Raw genomic sequence first — 20,733 nt, forward strand, 5'->3', positions numbered from 1 at the left:
TAAACAGGATTTCCCCTTCACAAAACCATGCTGGTTCTGTCCGATGAAGTCATGTTTATCCAAGTGCCCCGTTAGTGTTTCTTTAATAATTGTCTCTAACATTTTACCCACCACCGATGTTAGACTAACCGGTCTATAGTTACCCGCCTTCTGTCTACTTCCTTTTTTAAATATAGGTGTTACATTGGCCATTTTCCAATCCACTGGGACCGTTCCTGCCTCCAGGGAGTTTTGGAAAATTATCACCAATGCATCCACAATCCCCACCGCTATCTCCCTCAAGACCCTTGGATGTAATCCATCAGGCCCAGGGGATTTATCCTCCTTCAGTCTCATTAATCTCCCTAATACCAACTCCTTGGTGATCTTAATAGTATTTAGCTCCTCCATTCCTACCGCCCCCTGTTTATCCAGCGTTGGAATATTTTTTGTGTCTTCTATGGTGAAGACTGATACAAAATACTCGTTTAATGCCTTTGCCATTTCCATGTTCCCCACCAACAACTCTCCAGTCTCACCCTCCAATGGACCAACGTTCACCTTATCCACCCTTTTTCTTTTTATATAGCTATAAAAACTCTTACTATTAGTTTTTATGTTGTTCGCTAAATTCCTTTCATAGTCTATTTTCCCCGTCTTAATTAATCTCTTAGTTATTCTTTGCTGACCTTTAAATGCTTCCCAATCCTCTACCCTCCCACTATCTCTGGCTACCTTATATGCCCTTGCCTTCAGCCGAATACTATCCTTTATAGTTTTACTGAGCCATGGCTGACTGTTCTTACCCTTACCCCTTTTTTTCTTCATAGGAATAAATTTTTCTTGAAGGTTATACAGTAGATCCTTAAACGTACACCACTGCTCATGTACCGTCTTATTCTTGAGTCTGCTATCCCAGTCAACTTTGATCAGCTCAGTCCTCATACCTTCATAATCCCCCTTATTTAGACTAAGCACCCTAGCCTGAGTTTCAACCTGCTCCCCTTCTATTTGAATATGGAATTCGACCATATTGTGGTCACTTGTTCCCAACGAGGCCCTAACTATGACATTTTTAATCAATCCTGCTTCATTACACAGGACCAGATCCAAGATTGCCTCCCCCCTTGTCGGTTCTGTGACATACTGTTCTAGGAACCCGTCTCTAATACATTCTATAAACTCTTCCTCTAGTCTACCCTGCCCAGTTTGGTTTGCCCAATTAATATGAAAATTGAAGTCCCCCATGATTACAGCAGTTCCCTTTTTACATGCGTCAACTATTTGCAGATTTATGTTCTGACTAACAGCGTCACAGCTATTTGGAGGTCTATAAATTACACCCACTAGTGTTTTTTTCCCCTTGTTATTCTCTATCTGTACCCAAGCTGTTTCACTATCCTGATCCTTCAACGCAATATCCTTCCTCTCTATTGCCGTTATTCCCTCCCTTATTAAAAGGGCCACCCCTCCTCCCTTTCTTTCCTGTCTATCTTTTCTAATTGTCGAGTACCCCTCTATATTTAACTCCCAGTCCTGATCCCCTTGCAGCCATGTCTCCGTAATGGCCACGATATCATAACCATATATACTTAATTGCACCGTTAATTCATTTATCTTATTTCGAATACTCCGTGCATTTAGATAAAGCACTTTCAGATGATTTTTACTACCCTTCCTTTCCGTTTTTGCCCCTTTTACATCTAGAGCTTTATCTTCACACATTCTGGATCCTCCTGTCACATTTTGATTTTCCGCTTCCCTAGCCTCCCTAGATGAGCCCTCCAATCTACCCTTCCAAAGCACTGCTGTAATATCTTCCCTGACTAGCAATGCAACACCACCACCTCTTGCCCCTCCAATTCTATCACACCTGAAGCAACGAAATCCTGGAATATTTAGTTTCCAATCACAGCCCTCCTGCAACCATGTTTCACTGATCGCCACAACATCATACTTCCATGTGTCTATCCAGACTCTAAGCCCATCCACCTTTCTTACAATGCTCCTAGCATTAAAATATGCACATTTAAGAAACCCCCCGTCTCTTCTTCTCTGTTTATTTCCTTTTTTTTCTTTCTCCTCTTGTGTCCGAGTGCTTCCCTTTTCTGCTTCCTGCCTCCCATTCGGTCTACTAGCTTTCTCTATTTGAGTCCCTCGCCCCAACCATTCTAGTTTAAAGTCTCCCCAGTGACCTTTGCAAATTTCCCCGCCAGGATGTTGGTCCCCCTCGGGTTCAAGTGCAACCCATCCTCTCTGTACAGGTCCCACCTTCCCCAAAAGAAGTCCCAATGATCCAGAAACTTGAATCCCTGCCCTCTGCACCAGTCTTTCAGCCACGCATTTATCCTCCACCTCGCTCCATTCTTACTCTCACTGTCGCGTGGTACAGGCAGTAATCCTGAGATTGCTACCTTTTTGGTCCTTTTCCTTAACTCTCCTCCCAACACCCTAAATCCTCCCTTCAAGACCTCTTCACTTTTTTTACCTATGTCATTTGTACCAATATGTACCACGACCTCAGGCTCCTCTCCCTCTGATTTCAGGATATCTTGGATGCGTTGAGACACGTCCGAGACTTGGCACCAGGGAGGCAGACCACCATCCTGGTCTCCCGACTGCGTCCACAGAAACGCCTATCCGACCCCCTAACAATAGAGTCCCCAATTACTATTGCCCTCTTCTTTTTTTCCCTACCTTTCGGAGCAACAGGGCCGGTCTCTGTGCTGGAGGCCCGTCCGCTGTTGCTACTCCCGGGCAGGCTGTCATCCTCATCCGTACTCAAACAGGAGTACTTATTTGCAAGGTGTACCGACATTGGAGTACTCCCTCGTTCCTGCCTCTGCCCCTTGCCCTTCCTTAGCGTGACCCATATGTCTCTCTCCTGTGGTTTTGGAGTGACCACCTCCCTATAACTCCCCTCTATGACCTCGTCACTCTCCCTGACAAGACAGAGGTCATCGAGCTGCTGCTCCAGGAACCTAATACGGTCCCTTAGGAGCCCCATCTCTCTGCACCTGGTGCAGATGTGGACGTCTGGAGGGCCATCCGACACCATGACCTCCCACATCTGACATCCAGAACAGTACACTGCTCTGACTGTCATTCTCTCACCTTACCCTGGATCCGATACCAGTACAATACAATAGAAACTGCTGGGAGAAATCAGCAGGTATCTGACTCACAACAACTGCTCCCTCTTGCCCTTTAAACTGTACCTTTATTATATAAACAAAAAGCACTGTACCTTTAGCCCACTGTACCCTTAGCCCACTGTACCCTTAGCCCACTTTACCTTTACTAAAGCACTGAACCTTTAACCATAAAGCATAAATGCTAACCTGAGGTTGCACCCAATCAGCTGCTTCCTCTAGTCTGCTTCCACCAATCAGCGGCTTCCCCAGAAACCCTCCCTATGGAGTGTGGAACGTTACGGGATTTGGTAAAAGCCCTGACCCTCCTCCGCTGTCTCCAACGGTCCCGGGCCTCTGTGAAAACAAGCCCCGTGCCCGATTTAAGTACTCACCGCCCTGACCCTCCTCCGCTGTCTCCAACGGTCCCGGGCCTCTGTGAAAACAAGCCCCGTGCCCGATTTAAGTACTCACCGCCCTGACCCTCCTCCGCTGTCTCCAACGGTCCCGGGCCTCTGTGAAAACAAGCCCCGTGCCCGATTTAAGTACTCACCGCCCTGACCCTCCTCCGCTGTCTCCAACGGTCCCGGGCCTCTGTGAAAACAAGCCCCGTGCCCGATTTAAGTACTCACCGCCCTGACCCTCCTCCGCTGTCTCCAACGGTCCCGGGCCTCTGTGAAAACAAGCCCCGTGCCCGATTTAAGTACTCACCGCCCTGACCCTCCTCCGCTGTCTCCAACGGTCCCGGGCCTCTGTGAAAACAAGCCCCGTGCCCGATTTAAGTACTCACCGCCCTGACCCTCCTCCACTGTCTCCAACGGTCCCGGGCCTCTGTGAAAACAAGCCCCGTGCCCGATTTAAGTACTCACCGCCCTGACCCTCCTCCGCTGTCTCCAACGGTCCCGGGCCTCTGTGAAAACAAGCCCCGTGCCCGATTTAAGTACTCACCGCCCTGACCCTCCTCCGCTGTCTCCAACGGTCCCGGGCCTCTGTGAAAACAAGCCCCGTGCCCGATTTAAGTACTCACCGCCCTGACCCTCCTCCGCTGTCTCCAACGGTCCCGGGTTCAATCCAGACCACGGGTGCTGTCTGTACATTCAACAGAGTTTGTACATTCCCTCTATGACTGGGTGGGTTTACTCCGGGTGCTCTGGTTTCATCCCACACTCCAAAGGCTTAAAGGTTTGTAGGTTAAGTGGCTTTGGTAAAAAACAAATGTAAGTTGAGCCTAGTGTGTCGGATAGTGCTGGTGTACAGTGATCGCGGGTTGGCATGGACTCGGTGGGACAAAGAGCCTGTTTCCGCTTTTATCTCTAATGTCTAAAACCTAAAGCACGGTAACAGGCCCTTTGACCCAACCTGTCCACCTTAACCAAGATGCCTCATCTACGCTAGTCCCACTTTAGGCCCATATCCTTCTAAATCTTTTCTATCCACGCTACCTTTCCAAATGTCTTTTAAATGAAGTTATAGCACCTACCTCAAAACCTCTTCTGGCAGCTCATTCCATATACCCACCACTCTGTCTGGAAAAAGTTGCCCCTCAGGAAACCTTTCCCCTCTCATCTTAAACATGTCCTCTGATTCTTTATTCCCCAACTCTAGGTAAAAGATTCTGTGGATTTACCCAATCTATTCCCCTCATGATTTTACGCAGCTCTATAAGATCACACCTCATCCTCCTGCACGCCAAGTAATAAAGTCCTAGCCTGTCCAACCTCTTTCTCATATCCTCAGGTCCTGGCAACATCCTTGTATATCATCATTTTCTCTTCCATTATTTCTCTGGAGAAGCTTCTAGAGAGGGGGATAAATTGAGCATTTACTTTTATTCCGTTTTCTATTTAGTATTTACTGACTCAATTTTTTCTGATCATTTTTAAACTGCGATTTATGGGCCTGTCCCACTTAGGCGACTTTTTAGGTGACTGCAGGAATCTATGCAGTCGCCACATTGTCGCCACATGTTCACGAGTGGTTGCCGGGTAGTCACCTTCATGGTCGTGAGGAGTTCCCGCATTCTGGAAACGAGTTGCGGCCTCATTATGGGCGCCGCAAATTTTTCAACATGTTGAAAAATTAGCGGCGACCAGAATGAAGCCGCCATGGAGAGTAGCGCGAATTCACGTGCTGTAGGTGCAGTGGTAGTGGGTCGGCAGGAGGTCGTAGGTTGTCGTAGGTTCTCATAGGTTGTAGCCGGTGCTGACCGGTGAATTTCATTGGCTCATTGGGAAAAAAAAACGTAAGCAGTAGTTTTCAGAACCAAGAATAACCGACCGGTTAAATGTCCGCCGAGCTTCACATCCGTGTATCTCTGGTTTCTAGGGGCGCCACATTGATGGCAGCCTCTGCCTACAGTCTGTCTGTTTTTCAATCTTTTTTTTATTTGTAGTCTGTTTTAAAAGTGTGATTTGGAAGATTCTTTTGTTTTTCTATGTGGGGATGGGGGGTAGGGTAAGGGGAAACTGTTTCTCAGACACTTCCTGGCGAGGATGTGACTATTCTCAGAGTCGCGTCCTTACCCCCCCCCCCCCCCCACCCTCGCGGCCTATCAACTGGATTGGCGCGGCCTTTCCTGCCGGGGACCGGACCAAAGCTTCAGCGGCGGCAGCGCAGCCCTGGATTTACCGCGGAGCGGGCGATGCCTACCTGGATCGCCATTTGAAGCTCCGGAGTGCTGGGCCTGCTGTTTCAACATCTCGGAGCTGGGGTTTGGAGAACTCCCAGTGCGGGCGGCGCTGACCAACATCGAGAAGTCCTGGGACCCTTTGCCGAGGGCCGCCAGCGTTGAATCTCCGACCAGCATGGCCTATGGACTTCGGGAGCTGCGGTCTCTGGTAGGAAGTGGCCGATTCGGATGTCCAAGCTGTTGAGGTGGTTCTCCCGTTCCGACGTCGGAGTTCCATCATCCCGGCGTGAGGGCTTGAACATTGGGCCACACGTGGCGGCGACTGCAAGGGGTTCGGGAGCATCCCGTCCACGGGTGAACAACGGAGGAGGATGACTGAATTTTAGAGCCTTCCCTCAGGGTGGGAAATTTTGATTCCGCTGTGTGGGGATGTCTGTGTTAAAGTCTATCGTGTTCTGTGCTTTTTATTATTCGTATGGCTATATGGTGACAACATATTTCACTGTATCAATTGGTACATGTGCCAAATAAATGTATCTTGTATCATGTGTCTTAAAAGTTGGCTCCACTCCTTCACCTCCCTCCCTTCCCCCCTTCTACCCCCTCTCCCCCCTCTTTTAAAGGACTTACGAGACCCTTAGCGTACACTGTGCTTTCACCGTCTCAATTGCAGCGCCAACCTTCCTGTTCATCGCATTGGCTTTGCACCGTGTGAATTTCACTCAGACAGCTTGCTTGCCCTGTTCCCCGCCTGCATAACGGTCTGGTGAAGGAAGCGATGTGTTTGAGTATGTGTGTGTGTTCCACTCTGACAGTCGTCGGATTTTCAGGCGACTGCCGGCAACTTGACAGTCGCCTGACAAATCGCCTAAGTGGGACAGGCCCATTAGTGTTAGCACCTCACTCAATGTTGGCCGTGTTTCAAATGGAAGTTCAGAGATTTATACTGATCATCTAAGCTGTCTGCCAACTCATTGCACTAAAACCAAAGGCAACACAGTGGTGCAGCGGTAGAGTTGCTGCCTTACAGCACCTGAGACCCATGGAGTTTGGACATTCTCGCTGTGACCATGTGGGTTTCCTCCGGGTGCTCTGGTTTCCTCCCACCTCCTACATCCCAAAGACGCGCAGATCTGTAGATTAATTGGCTTCTGTAAATTACCCCCCAGTGTGTAGGGGGATAACATAGAATTAGAGTGAACAAGTGATCGATGGTTAGTGTGGATTTGGTGGGCTGAATGGCCTGTTTCCATGCTGTATCTCTAAACTAAGCTTTTGATCGTAAGTAGAATGTCCCATGGAACTACTGAAAGAAGAGTGGGGGGAGATTCTGCCTGATGTCTCAACCAATATCATTATTATAGATAATAATCATGGGTAGAGGAAAGGACAGTGGATACATAACCATATTACCATATAACCATATAACAATTACAGCACGGAAACAGGCCATCAAGGCCCTACAAGTCCGTGCCGAACTAAACATAACTAAACTAAACAGAAGAGACCTCAGATGCTGAAATCTGTAGCAACACCATCTGTAGGAGGGGAAGGAATTGCCGATGTTTTGAGTTGAATCCCTGCATCAGGGCAGAGAGGAGAAGGAAGATAGCCATTATAAAGAGGAAGGGATGGGGCATGACAGGGGTCAGTAGGTGATTAGTGGATGGAGCAAGAGTTGCTGATGGCAGGCAGAGGGAACTAGGGAGGGGAGGGAGAGAGGTGCAATTGGGAAAGGGAGGCAAGTGGAAGACAGATGGTAAAATGGCCTTAAGTGCTCGAGTAACTCAACAGATCAGGCAACATCTCCAGAGAACATGGATAGGTGACGTTTCGGATCGGGACCCTTCTTCAGACTAGAATGGAGGAAGACCCAAAAAAATGACAGATGGATCCAGGCGGGGCGGGGTAGGTGAGGGTGAAGTTGAAGACAGAGAGGAGGATAACAACCCTGGGACGCAAATGCTGCCGGTACAGGAATCTGATATGAAAGAAAGGTGATAATAGGCAAGGTCAGGAAAATCTAGTGCTACAGCAATGACCTCACATAATATGCTGGATTAATTAAATGTGAGAAAAATATGTGCAAAGAAGGAACATCACCCTGTCACCACCTTACCAATGCACATAAATTGGCAGCACATGTTCATCCAAGCTACTGATGGGCCTGTCCCACTTAGGCGATTTTTCAGCAGATTGCCGGCAACTGCCATGTTGCCGGCAGTCGGCTGAATAACCGGGAACTGGAACGGCGACAGTCAGAGTGGAACACACATCGCAAAGAAGGGGGCCAGGGCAAACGGGGGGAGCGCTGTCTGAAATTCACACGGTGCAAAGCCAAGGTGATACAGACACACACCACGATGAACAGGAAGGTTGGCGCTGTAATTAAGAATGGTAAGTCCTTTAAAAGAGGGGGGGTGAGAAGGTGGGAGAAGGAGTGGAGACAACTTTTAATAAGCCAGAGATACACAGAGTGAAGTTCGGCGGACATTTAACATTACCGGTCGGTTATCCTTGGTTCTGAAAACTCCTGCTTACATTTTTTTCCCCCCAATGAGCCAATGAAAATGCTCGGTCAGCAAAGGCGATTAACTAAAACTACCTACGACTACCTCGACTACCCATAACTACATGGCGACCCCACTACAACTGCACCTACGACTACAGGATTATCGATTTTCTCCATGGCGACCAATTTTTGGTCGCAGAAAGATTTTCAACGTGTTGAAAAATTTGCAGCGACCATACTGAGGCCGCGACTAGTTCCCAGAATGCGGGAACTCCTCGCGACCATGAAGGAGACTCACCAGAGACCATCAGCGACCATGTGGCGACCATGTGGCGAGCGCAGAGTCTCCTGCACTCGCCTAAAAAGTCGTCTAAGTAGGACAGGCCCATAAGAGTGATAGTCAACACAGAATAATCACACAAACCATCCTCAACACCAACAGAGAACAAGCAGCAAGTATTTTAATTATCCGTTTCAAAGATCGTATCAGCAAATAAATCCGCTCAGTTTTGGTGGCTGCCACAATATGAACCATGCAAATTGTATGTCTACACTGTCAACTATTTCACTTATAACGAATTGGCGTTGTTTAAAAATTTCCCAGACGTTTGGGATACCGTTGAGTGGCGATACGCCGATATTCTTGAGGGTGTAATTTGAACAGCTTTTGACACTGGAGTAAAATACATGCACAAAGAACAAATGATTCCACATTGCACGTGGACAGACAGGAGTGCACTTCCTTTTGGGCACTAACTTGACAGCCCCACAGGTGATCTCATTGATGGATCTTCTGGGGAATACATGTTGTAATACATTGACAAATGCTACTGTATGTTTGTCTGTTCTCCTTAGACATTGCCTGAAGTTTGCTCTGAACAGGATGAGCTGGATTTCCTGATGGAAGCCCTGATAATCAGGTATGCTAAGTAAATAGCAAAAGTAAACAATAAGGTTTCTTGCTAGACATTGTCTGAAATTACAACTTTATTCTTCCCTTCCCTCCCGCACCACCCCCTCCCCGGGCACTTTCCGTTGCAACCGCAAGAAATGCAACACCTGTCCCTTCACCTCCCCCCTCGACTCCATTCAAGGACCCAAGCAGTCGTTCCAGGTGCGACAAAGGTTTACCTGTATCTCCTCCAACCTCATCTACTGCATCCGCTGCTCTAGATGTCAGCTGATTTACATCGGGGAGACTAAGCGTAGGTTGGGCGATCGTTTCGCCGAACACCTCCGCTCAGTCCGCAATAACCTACCTGAACTCCCGGTGGCCCAGCACTTCAACTCCCCCTCCCATTCCCAATCCGACCTCTCTGTCCTGGGTCTCCTCCATTGCCAGAGTGAGCAACAGCGGAAATTGGAGGAGCAGCACCTCATATTCCGTCTGGGGACCTTGCGTCCGGATGGCATTAACATTGAATTCTCCCAATTTTGCTAGCCCTTGCTGTCTCCTCCCCTTCCTTAACCCTCTAGCTGTCTCCTCCCACCCTCCCATCCGCCCGCCCTCGGGCTCCTCCTCCTCCTCCCCTTTTCCTTCCTTCTTCCCACCCCCCATCAGTCTGAAGAAGGGTTTTGGCCCGAAACGTCGCCTATTTCCTTCGCTCCATAGATGCTGCTGCACCCGCTGAGTTTCCCCAGCAATTTTGTGTACCTACTTTATTTGTCTTCCCTTATTTACTCTTTATCATTCATTCTCTCAACAATCCACTCCCTTTCCCGAAAGAAAACAATAGCTAGCACTTTCTTTCAGATGCTGGCAGGGTAATCGATGAAGTAGACAAATCCAACATGGCCCAGCAAGAGGTTTACTTGCACATCCACCCGCTTCATCTATAGTATCTGGTGTACCCGATGTGGGCACCTATATATCGGCGAGGCCGAGCGTAAACTTGGCAATCGTTTCGCTGAACACTTGCGCTCAGTGCGCCTTGGCCTACGCAATCTCCCTGTTGCCAAACATTTTAACTCCCCATTACAGCACTATGTGTCTTTTTGTGTATTAGCCTGCATTGATACACAAAAGGACACACAGTGCTGGAGTAACACAACAGGTTAGGCAGCATCTCTGGAGACCGCGCATAGATGACATTTCAAGTCGAGACCCTTCTTCAGACTACTTGAGTCTGAAGAAGGGTCTCGACCCAAATGCTGCCCGATCCACTGATTTACTCCAGTACTTTGTGTCCTTCTGTTGCACCTAGTACTGTGGATTTTTAGGGACGTTTGGATGAAGACGCAAGTTTTGCCAACATTTTGCATGAGGATTGAAAAAGATCTTAAGCATTCAGTGTTTGCCTCACATGTGAATGACAATCTTTGAATTGTTTGTTCATAGATGCACGGAGAATACCTCTTTATGTTTTATGTTTGCATTATGCCGACGCATTTACAGCTGACACTGATTAAATGTCAGCATTTAATTTGGTGCTTGGTGAAATGTCAGACGTTATTGTTTTCTACATGGAGATGCTGAAGATGTCCTTCATCTCTTGCAGTAAATTCTGCCATCAGAACATTGTGCGATGTATTGGAGTGAGCCTGCAGGCTCTCCCTCGCTTCATCCTGCTGGAGTTGATGTCTGGGGGAGACGTGAAATCCTTCCTCCGAGAGTACCGACCGAAACCGGTAAGATGTCAACTTATTTTAATGGAAGCATCTGTCCGAAGATGATTTTTCATAAAAAAACAACACATACAGAGCAGGTGGTGCAGCGGTAAAGTTGCTGCCTTTCAGCGCCGGATACCCAGATTCAATCTTGACCACAAGTGCTGTCTGCACGGAGTTTGTACGTTCTCCTTGTGACCACGTGGGTTTTCTCTGGGTGCTCCGGCTTCCTCCCACACTTCAAAGACGTACAGGTTTGTACGTTAATTGGCTTTGGTAAAAAAATTGCAAATTGTCCTTAGTGTGTAGGATAGTGCTAGTTTATAGGGATCGCAGGATGGCATGGACTCGGTGGGCTGAAGGGCCTGTATCTCTAAACTAAACTAAACTAAAGCACGCTAACCACTATTTCTCATTTGATTTGTGTGTCGTGTGAATCACAGGCACTGCTTTAAAATATGTCCAATATTAATATTATTATATTCTAAGTAGACTTATTGTAGGATTCATTTGTCCATTTTAGATGATTCCAGATTCCAGGATTCTCAATGGTTTTAGTGATTCCCACCCCTCCTTGAAATAGATCTTAAGCACTCCATGTTTGCTCCACATCTAATGGCCATCTTTGAATTGTTTGTTCATAGATGCATAGAGGATACCTAGTTAGGATCACTTTCTACCGATGCATTTCCAAGTGACGCTGATTAAATGTCAGCATTTAATTTGGTGCTCGGCAAAATGTCAGATGTTATTGTTTTCTAAATTGCTGTGGTTCTGACTGAGGATGAGCTCACTGATGGAGGAAAAAGCATCAGTGCATAAAAGAGCAAAGGAAATAAAGTTTGTTAGATCTCATTTTATAAAGACTGGGCAATAAACTTCTGTCGGCACTGACATTTGAGATCCAATGTTTTGGCTGTCAGTTTCTGCAGCAGTCATTGAAACTGGATGAAAGAGTGGAAGAATGGAATATGTATCACATCATATCAGAGTGCTGACTGGCAGAGAAAGCAATGGTTCATTTAGGATTAGGTTTAGGCCATTGTTATCAGCCAGAGGCAAGGGAAAATATCTAATTGCAGTTTGGTTTTAAGCTATCCACTCTGTAATTGACTGCAAAGGGTACTTTACAAAGCTTGCAAATGGTTGTTCATATGGCTTACATTAACTTTGTTACTTCACTTAACTCACCTGCTATCTGGTAGCTATAAGTTCTGTACAATGTATCAGCAATGTATCTCTAAAACGAAAAACTAATCAACTCTGCTTTATCTAGCTACCATTGTTTTTACTTCATTTCTGCATTCATATCTTTTCTCGGCAAAACTGATGAATATGTGTAGTAGGAAGGAACTGCAGATGCTGGTTTAAACCAAAGATGGACATAAAAAGCTGGAGATACTCAGCGGGTCAGGCAGCATCTCTGGAGAAAAGGAACAGGTGACGTTTCGATTCAAGACCCTTCTTCAGACCTTTCTTCGGTCTGAAGAAGCGTCTCGACCCGAAACGTCACCTATTCCTTTTCTCCAGTGATGCTGTCTGACCTGCTGTTACTCCAGCTTTTTGTGTCTACCACCTGTGAATATTACTGGTCTATCAGAGAGGGCCAGAGATATTAGACCTGAAACCAGCAAGGAACAGCAAGGTACAGTGGCGCAGCTGATAGACCTGTTGCCTCACAGTGCCAGAGAACCCAGGTTCCATCCTGTCCTGACCTCGGGTTTTGTGCAGAAGTTACTTGTTCTCACTGTGACCGCGTTGCTTTTTGTCCGTTTACTCTTCTCCACATCCCAAACACGTGCGGGTTTGTAGGTTAATTGACCTCGATAAAATGGCCCTAGTGTGTAGGTAGTGAAGGAGAAAGTGGGATAACATAGAACAAAGATAACATCTTAGACTTGGTGGGTCAAATCTGTCCTCAGTGGACAGATCCATGCTGTCTCTAAACCAAACAAAGTTACCTAAATGCTATCAGTGATAAGCTCCCACCATCTTCTTACACAATGGACCGTAGCTGGAACGATCAGCCATGATCACAATGAATGGCGGTGCTGGCTCGAAGAGCCGAATAGCCTCCTCCTGCACCTAGTTTCTATATTTTTATGTAGCCAAGGCTGGAGTGGGATGGAATATGGATGATTAACCCTCATCACCTAAAAGTTTTAATGTTTTAATTTAGAGATACAATGTGGAAAGAAACCCTTCGCTCACCGAATCCACGCCGACCATCGATCACCCATTCACGCAAGTTCTATGTTATCCCACTTTTTCAACCACTCCCTCTGCACTCGGGGCAATTTACAGAGGCCAATTAACATACAAACCCGCATGTCATTGGAATGTGTGAGGACACCGGAGCACCTGGTGGTTAGCCAGGCGGCCACAGCAAGAATGTGTAAACTCCACACAAACAGAACCCAAAGTCAGGATCGAACCTGGGTCTCCAGTGCAGTGAGACAGCAGCTCTACCAGCTGCACCAACATGTCACCCTATATTGCATTTACTGATTTTGTGGGGGTAGGAACTGGATATAAACCCATAACGTCTGAAGTTGCCAAATATTTGAACACCACAAATTTCAAGGTATGAAGCTGTGAAAGAATCAATTGTCAAAGCTGTTTTTGTGTGTACAGCATGGGGAAATAATTAACCAGTCACAACACTAGGTGGCACGGTAGCGTAGCGATAGAGTTGCTGCCTTACAGCATCAGAGACCCGAGTTCCTTCCTGTCCACGGGTGCTGTCTGTACGGAGTTTGCATGTTCTCCCCATGACCTGTGTGGATTTTCTCTGAGAGTTCCTGTTTCCTCCCACACTCCAAAGATGTACAGGTTTGTAGGTTAATTAGCTTTGTAAAATTATCTTGTGTGTGTAGGACAGTGTTAGTGTGCGGGGATCGCTGGTCAGCTCAGGCACGGTGGGCCGAAGGGCCAATTTCCGCGCTGTATCTCTAAACTAACTGATTTTCTTTTTAATGTGCTCCACTTGGAAAAGGCCGTAACATAGAAGTTACTATTCTTAGAGATAAATATTTATTAATATCTGATGATATCACAGGGGCAACTATCAACTCTCAGCATGATCGATTTACTGAATGTGGCTTGTGACATTGCCCGGGGCTGCCAGTACTTGGAGGAGAACCACTTCATCCATCGGTAAGTGAGCACAAGGTAGGCAAGCAGTAACTCTCAACGATAACAAATTGTGCATGTTCTTGGTGTCATAGAGTCATACAGCGTGAAACAAGCCCCTCGGCCCATCTTGCCCACGCGGACCAACATGCCCCATTTACATTAGTCCCACCCACCCGCTTTGGCCCATATCTCTCTCAACCTGTCATACCCATGTACCTGTCTAAATGTTTCTTAAATTTTAATTTTAATTTTAATTTATTTTAATTTTAATAAAACTGGTACCAAAACCAGAATGGATTATTTTTGGAATATCGGAAGGTAACCCTGAACTAAACGTGTTTCAGAAGAATTTACTCAATTATGGGCTAATAATGGGAAAAAAGCATACCTAAATTCTGGAAAAACGCGCCCACACCAACAATAAAAATGTGGATATCAGATATGTTTGAAACACTACATTTGGAAGAGATGAGATTCCTCTTAGCAGGTAAAGCAGACCAATTCCAAAAGACGTGGTGTACGTTTTTGGAACTATTACAAGCATGAGGTGCAATAGTAATTTTAAAAATAAATAAATAAATGGTACCAGGATCTGGCAACAAAAACAACAACAAAAACAGACTTGGTTGGGAGTTCCCTTTCTGCGGAGTTTAATGTTATAATAGAGCGATTGTTTCTCCTCTCTTTTTCCTTCTTTTCTAGGGTCTACTTTCTTTCTTTCTTTACTTCCTTCTCTAACTTCTTTTCTAAGGGGCTTTCTTTTCTCAACACTCTCTTGCACCTTCACGACTCTTGCGCACTTTCCTTACTTTCTTTACTTCTATCTTTTTCTTAAAGCTTAAAAAATGAAGCGGTACAAAAAAATGTATTAAGACATATGTGTTGTGTATTATTGTAACTTACCGTACTTCTAATTAAAAACTTTTTTTTAAATTAAATAAATAAATAAATAAATGTTTCTTAAATGTTGTGACAGTACCTGCCTCAACTATCTCTTCTGGCAGCTCATTCTATAAACCTACCACCCATTGTGTAAAAAAAGCTACCCCTCAGGTTCCTATTAAATCTTTCTCCCCTAACCTTAAACCTACGTCCTCTGGTTCTCCATTCTCTTACTATGGGTATAAGATTCTGTGTATTTACCCTATCTACCAGGGGTGCCGTATGATGGCAGCCTCTGCCTACAGTCTGTCTGTTTTTTCATCTTTTTGTTATTTTTAGTCTGTTTAAAACGTATGTTTTGGGGGTTTCTTAGTCCTTTTATGTGGGGGAGGTGGGGAGGGTAAGGGGGAAACCGTTTCTCAGTCACTTCCTGGCAAGGATGCGACCATTCTCCAAGTCGCGTCTTCGCTCCCCCCCTCGGGGCCTACCATCTGGATTGGTGCGGCCTTTCCTGCCGGAGACCGACCAGAGCTTCAGCAGTGGCGCAGCACTGATTTGCCATCGTGGAGCGGGCGATGCCTTACTGGGGATCGCCGTTTGAAGCTCTGGAGTGTTTGGCCTGCTGCTTTATCATCGTGGAGCTGTGGTTTGCGGAGCTTCCAGCCACGGGTGGCGCTGACTTCAACATCACGGAGTCCTGGTGATCTCTTTGCCGAGGGCCACCAGCGTTGAATCTCCGCCCAGCTTAGCCTGTGGACTTCGGGTGCGGTAAGAAGTGGCCAATTCAGAACTCCAAGCCGCTGAGAATGCTCTTCCGTTCCGACGTCGGAGTTCCGATCATCCCAGCGAGAGGGCCTGAAACATCAGGCTGCCGTAGCTGAACAACAAAGAGGAGGATGACTGAACTTTGTTGCCTTCCCTCACAGTGGGAAACGTTGATTCCGCTGTGTGGGGATGTTTGTGTTAAATTCTATCGTGTGTTGTGTTCTTTTTTATTCGTATGGCCATATGGTAACCCAAATTTCACTGTACCAATTGGTGCATGTGACAATAAATGTAGACTTGAATGTAAACTTGAAACTTGAAACTTCTATTCCTCTCATGACCTTATTCATCTCTACAAGATCGCCCCTCATCCTCCTGCGCTCCAAGAAATAAAGTCCTAGCCTGCTCAAACTCTCACTATAGGCCAGGCCCTCTCGTCCTGGCCTTCTCTGCACCCTTTCCAGCTTAACAACATCTTTCCTATAATAGACACAAAATACTGGAGTAACACAGGCAGCATCTCTGGAGAGAAGGAACATGGATAGAAAATTGGTTGGCAGACTGGAAGCAAAGAGTAGGAGTGAACGGGTCCTTTTCAGAATGGCAGGCAGTGGCGAGTGGAGTGCCGCAAGGCTCGGTGTTAGAGCCGCAACTGTTTACTATATATATTAATGATTTGGAAGAGGGAATTAGGCTTACAGATACAGCAGGCAGTGAAGAATGCTAATGGAATGTTGGCCTTCATAACAAGAGGATTTCAGTATAGGAGTAAGGAGGTTCTTCTGCAGTTGTATAGGGCTCTGGTGAGACCACATCTAGAGTATTGTGTACAGTTTTGGTCTCCTAATTTGAGGAAGGACATCCTTGTGATTGAGGCAGTGCAGCGTAGGTTCACGAGATTGTTCCCTGAGATGGCGGGACTGTCATATGAGGAAAGATTGAAAAGACTAGGCTTGTATTCACTGGCGTTTAGAAGGATGAGGGGGATTTTATAGAAACACATAAATTTATAAAAGGACTGGACAAGCTAGATGCAGGAAAAATTGTCCCAATGTTGGGCGAGTCCAGAACCAGGGGCCACAGTCTTAGAAGGGGAGGTCATTTAAGACTGAGGTGAGAAAAAACTTTTTCACCCATAGAGTTGTGAATTTATGGAATTCCATGCTACAGAGGGCAGTGGAGGCCAAGTCATTGGATGGATTTAAGAGAGAGTTAGATAGAGCTCTAGGGGGCTAGTGGAGTCAAGGGATATGGGGAGAAGACAGGCACGGATTATTGATAGGGGACGATCAGCCATGATCGCAATGAATGGACCCGTTCACTCCTACTCTTTGCTTCCAGTCTGCCAACCAATTTCTATCCATGTTCCTTCTCTCCAGAGATGCTGCCTGTGTTACTCCAATATTTTGTGTCTATTATAGGAAAGATGTTGTTAGGCTGGCTCGAAGGGCCGAATGGCCTCCTCCTGCACCTATTTTTTATGTTTCTATGAACAGGACTGAATACAATACTCTAAATGTGGCCTCGCCAATGTCTTGTACTTCACAATCTTAATAACAGGAAATCTTTATAATCTTTGACTGGTACGCTGCTTTACCAGAAATAATGCTGATATACTTCACTTAAACCATGCAATAGATAAAATTAATGAAACAATACTCTCCTCCTTAATCAATGGAGGTCATGTTGCAGTTGTATAAGACGCTGGTGAGACCACATTTAGAATATTGTGTTCAGTTCCGGGCACCAAGTTATAGGAAAGATTTTGTCTAGCTTGAAAGGGTTCAGAAAAGATTAACGAGGATGTTGCCAGGACTAGAGGGTGTGAGCTATGGGGAGAGGTTGAGTAGGCTGGGTCCCTATTCCTTGGAGCGCAGGAGGATGAGGGGTGATCTTATAGAGGTGCATAAAATCATGAGAGGTGGTGGGTGTATGGAACAAGCTGCCAGAGGAGGTAGTTGAGGTTGGGACTATCCCATCGTTTAAGAAACAGACAGGTCCATGGATAAGAAAGGTTTGGAGGGATATGGACCAAGCGCAGGCAAATGGGACTAGTGTAGCTGTGACATTGTTGGCTGGTGTGGGCAGGTTGGGCCAATGGGCCTGTTTCCACACTGTATCACTCTATGACTCTATGAATGGATGGCGAAAAGAAGAAATAATGAACTGCAGATGTCGATTTAGAAAAAAAGACATCTGTGGTGGAACTCCACTTTTTACTGTGGTATAGAAAAGTTAACCCTCAGATTCCCATTAAATCTTTTCCCCTTCACCTTGAACCTATGTCCTCTGGTCATCGATTTACCTATTCTGGGCAAGAGACTGTGCATCTACCCGATCTATTCCTCTCATGAATTTATACACCGCTATAAGATCACCCCTCATCTTCCTGCGCTCCAGGGAATAGAGTCTCAGCCTAATCGACCTCTCACTTTCTCCGGGAACTCCGGTTTCCTCTACACTCCAAGGACGTATGGGTTTGTCGGCTAATTGACTCGGTAAAATTGTAAATTATCCTTAGTGTATGTAAGATTGTTTTAGCGTGCGGGAATTGCTGGTTGGCACGGACTTGGTAGGCTGAAGGGCCTGTTTCTGCACTGTATCTCTTTAATAAAAAGCAGAGGTCCAATTTTCTAATTTAAAAATTGTCAGCAGCTAACAGCTACTGTTGAACTGTCACCAGCTCTGATCAACAACATATCACAAAACCTCCAGAATGATGCTGGAAAGATATCAGTGTGAATAAACAATCTAAAATTATGCCTTTATGGGCCTGTCCCACGAATGTGACTTTTTATGCAGTCGCCACATGTTCGCGGGTGGTTGCCGGGGAGTCGCCTTCTTGCTGGTGAGGAGTTCCCGCATTCTGGGAACTAGTCGCGGCCTCATTATGTTGAAAAATTAGCGGCGACTAGAATGAAGCCGCCATGGAGAGTAGCGAGAATTCTCGTGCCGTAGGTGGGTCGCCAGGATTCCTAGTGGGTTGCCAGGAGGTCGAAGGTTTTCGGAGGTTCTCGTAGGTTGTAGCCGGTGCTGACCGGTGAATTTCATTGGCTCATTGGGGGAAAAAAAGATAAGCAGAAGTTTTCAAAACCAAGGATAACCGACCGTTAATGTTAAATGTCTGCTGAGCTTCACAGCCGTGTATCTCTGACTTCTTAAAAGTTGTCTCCACTCCTTCTCCCCCCTTCTCCCCCTCTCCACCCTCTTTTAAAGGACTTACCGTACACTGTGCTTTAGCCATCATTTTACAGCGCCAACCTTCCTGTTCATTGCGGTGTGTGTCTGTTTCACCTTGGCTTTGCAACGTGTGATTTTTTTTAGACAGCGCTCACCCTGCTTGCCCTGTCCCCTGCCTGCATAACGGGCTGGTGAAGGAAGCGATGTGTGTGTGTTCCACTCTGACAGTCGCCATTCCAGTTACCGGTTTTTCAGGCGACTGCCGGTGACTTGATAGTCGCTGGCAATCCATTGAAAAATCACCTACGTGGGACAGGCCCATGAGTTTTTGTTCAATCAAAAATCATGTTTATCTCAATCTTAAATGTTTCAGTAATTCAGAATGTTACTATTATTAAAAGGCAACGGAAAACGTTGACAGCTTTGGGAGATGGAAAAGCAGAACACAAACCTTAATTATCACTCGATGGTTTTCTCAAAGTCTTGTCAGCAGGTCCTGTTCTGTTCTGCCCACATCATCTATTTACACTGCTTGACGCCTGCGAATGCCCAGGACATCAATGATCGTGTCCAAGCTGATCTGGTCAGGATCAGGAAGAGGCATGAAGAATGTTTGAAAGAATTGCTCAAGTCACTGGCAAGTCACAGACTCTGTCAAACCCTGGCCAGTGTTTAACAGTACTGTGCACTTGCTTCATTCATCTCTTTCAGAGTTCAGTTCAGTTTTAGTTTAGAGACACAGCGTGGAGACTGGCCCTTCGGCCCACTGAATCCATGCTGTCAAATGATCACTCTTACTTTAGTTCAATCCTACACACTAGGGACAATTTACAGAAACCAATTAACCTACAAACCTGCACGCCTTTGGAATGTGGAAGGAAACACGCACCTGGACAAAACCCACGTGGTCACAGGGAGAATGTACAAGCAGCACCCATAGTCAGGATCGAACCGGGGTCTCTGGTGCTGTAAAGCAGCAACTCTGTCGTTGTGCCACGGTACCGCCCTGATTGTTTAATTAGTCTCTTCTCTTCGGGATTAAGAGTAGCAATCTGTGGATTTACTCCAAGGCTAATATGTCCTCCCTATGATGTGATCTGCTCACCACATTTCCATACGTGCTGTAATCAAATAGTGTAGCATTCTAATTTCTGTCCCATTGTGCAGCAATTCTTTGATATTAATGATATTAACCAACATTTTGTTGCCTATTTGAATTGTTTCTGTGCCTACTAACGACCTTTCAATGATGGATGTACCGAGAACCTTCCTGCCTACAATCCCCTTCCCCCTCACTCTCTCTCCATCCCCAACCGCATCTAGCTTCTTTTTCTCTCCACTCCCAGCTTATCATTCTGATTATTCTTCTTTATCCGTCTTGTCCAAATCTTCCAACCTACCTCCCTGCGCACCATGCACATTTTTTTCTGCCCCAATAATGCTATGATTTTATACCATTTTCTGCATTTTTCTATTTTTGTACTTGCGTATGGCTAGATTATACATGTGTAGCGTGATTTGATTTAACCGGATAGCACACAAACAAAAGCTTTTCATTGTATCTTGGTACACATGACAATGATAAACCAATACTAATACCAATACCATTTGGATTAATACGTTTTCTTGCACCAAAATTAATTTTCGCGATCCATTGGTTTTTCCTTGGGCCACAGTGTCAGCGCAGAACATGATGTCATGATTTTATCTGCTCTTTAATAACATCACTGTTTGCAGCACTACTAAATTAGGATCTGGTTTTCCATGCACAAATTAATTATAACTATGATGAATGATTATGCCACTGTTAATTTCCTAGCTAGGTCAATACATTGCCCTTATGAGCTTCGACTGTTTAAGGCGGCAAAGTGGCTCAGCGGTAGAGGTGCTGCCTTACAGCGCCAGGGACCCAG

General features: G+C 46.0%; 1 protein-coding gene across 1 annotated transcript in view; it reads left to right on the forward strand.

The window, feature by feature from the left end:
* alk (ALK receptor tyrosine kinase) overlaps nt 1–20,733 on the forward strand; it is a 288,715-nt gene that overhangs the window by 243,258 nt on the left and 24,724 nt on the right. Inside the window, exons 14-16 of the mRNA XM_033025471.1 lie at nt 9,107–9,171; nt 10,750–10,879; nt 13,917–14,014. Of these exons, the coding sequence (XP_032881362.1) occupies nt 9,107–9,171; nt 10,750–10,879; nt 13,917–14,014 (293 nt within the window). The remainder of the gene's footprint in view (nt 1–9,106; nt 9,172–10,749; nt 10,880–13,916; nt 14,015–20,733) is intronic.

The sequence above is a fragment of the Amblyraja radiata genome, chromosome 8 (genome assembly GCF_010909765.2).
Source record: "Amblyraja radiata isolate CabotCenter1 chromosome 8, sAmbRad1.1.pri, whole genome shotgun sequence".
NCBI lineage: Eukaryota > Metazoa > Chordata > Chondrichthyes > Rajiformes > Rajidae > Amblyraja > Amblyraja radiata.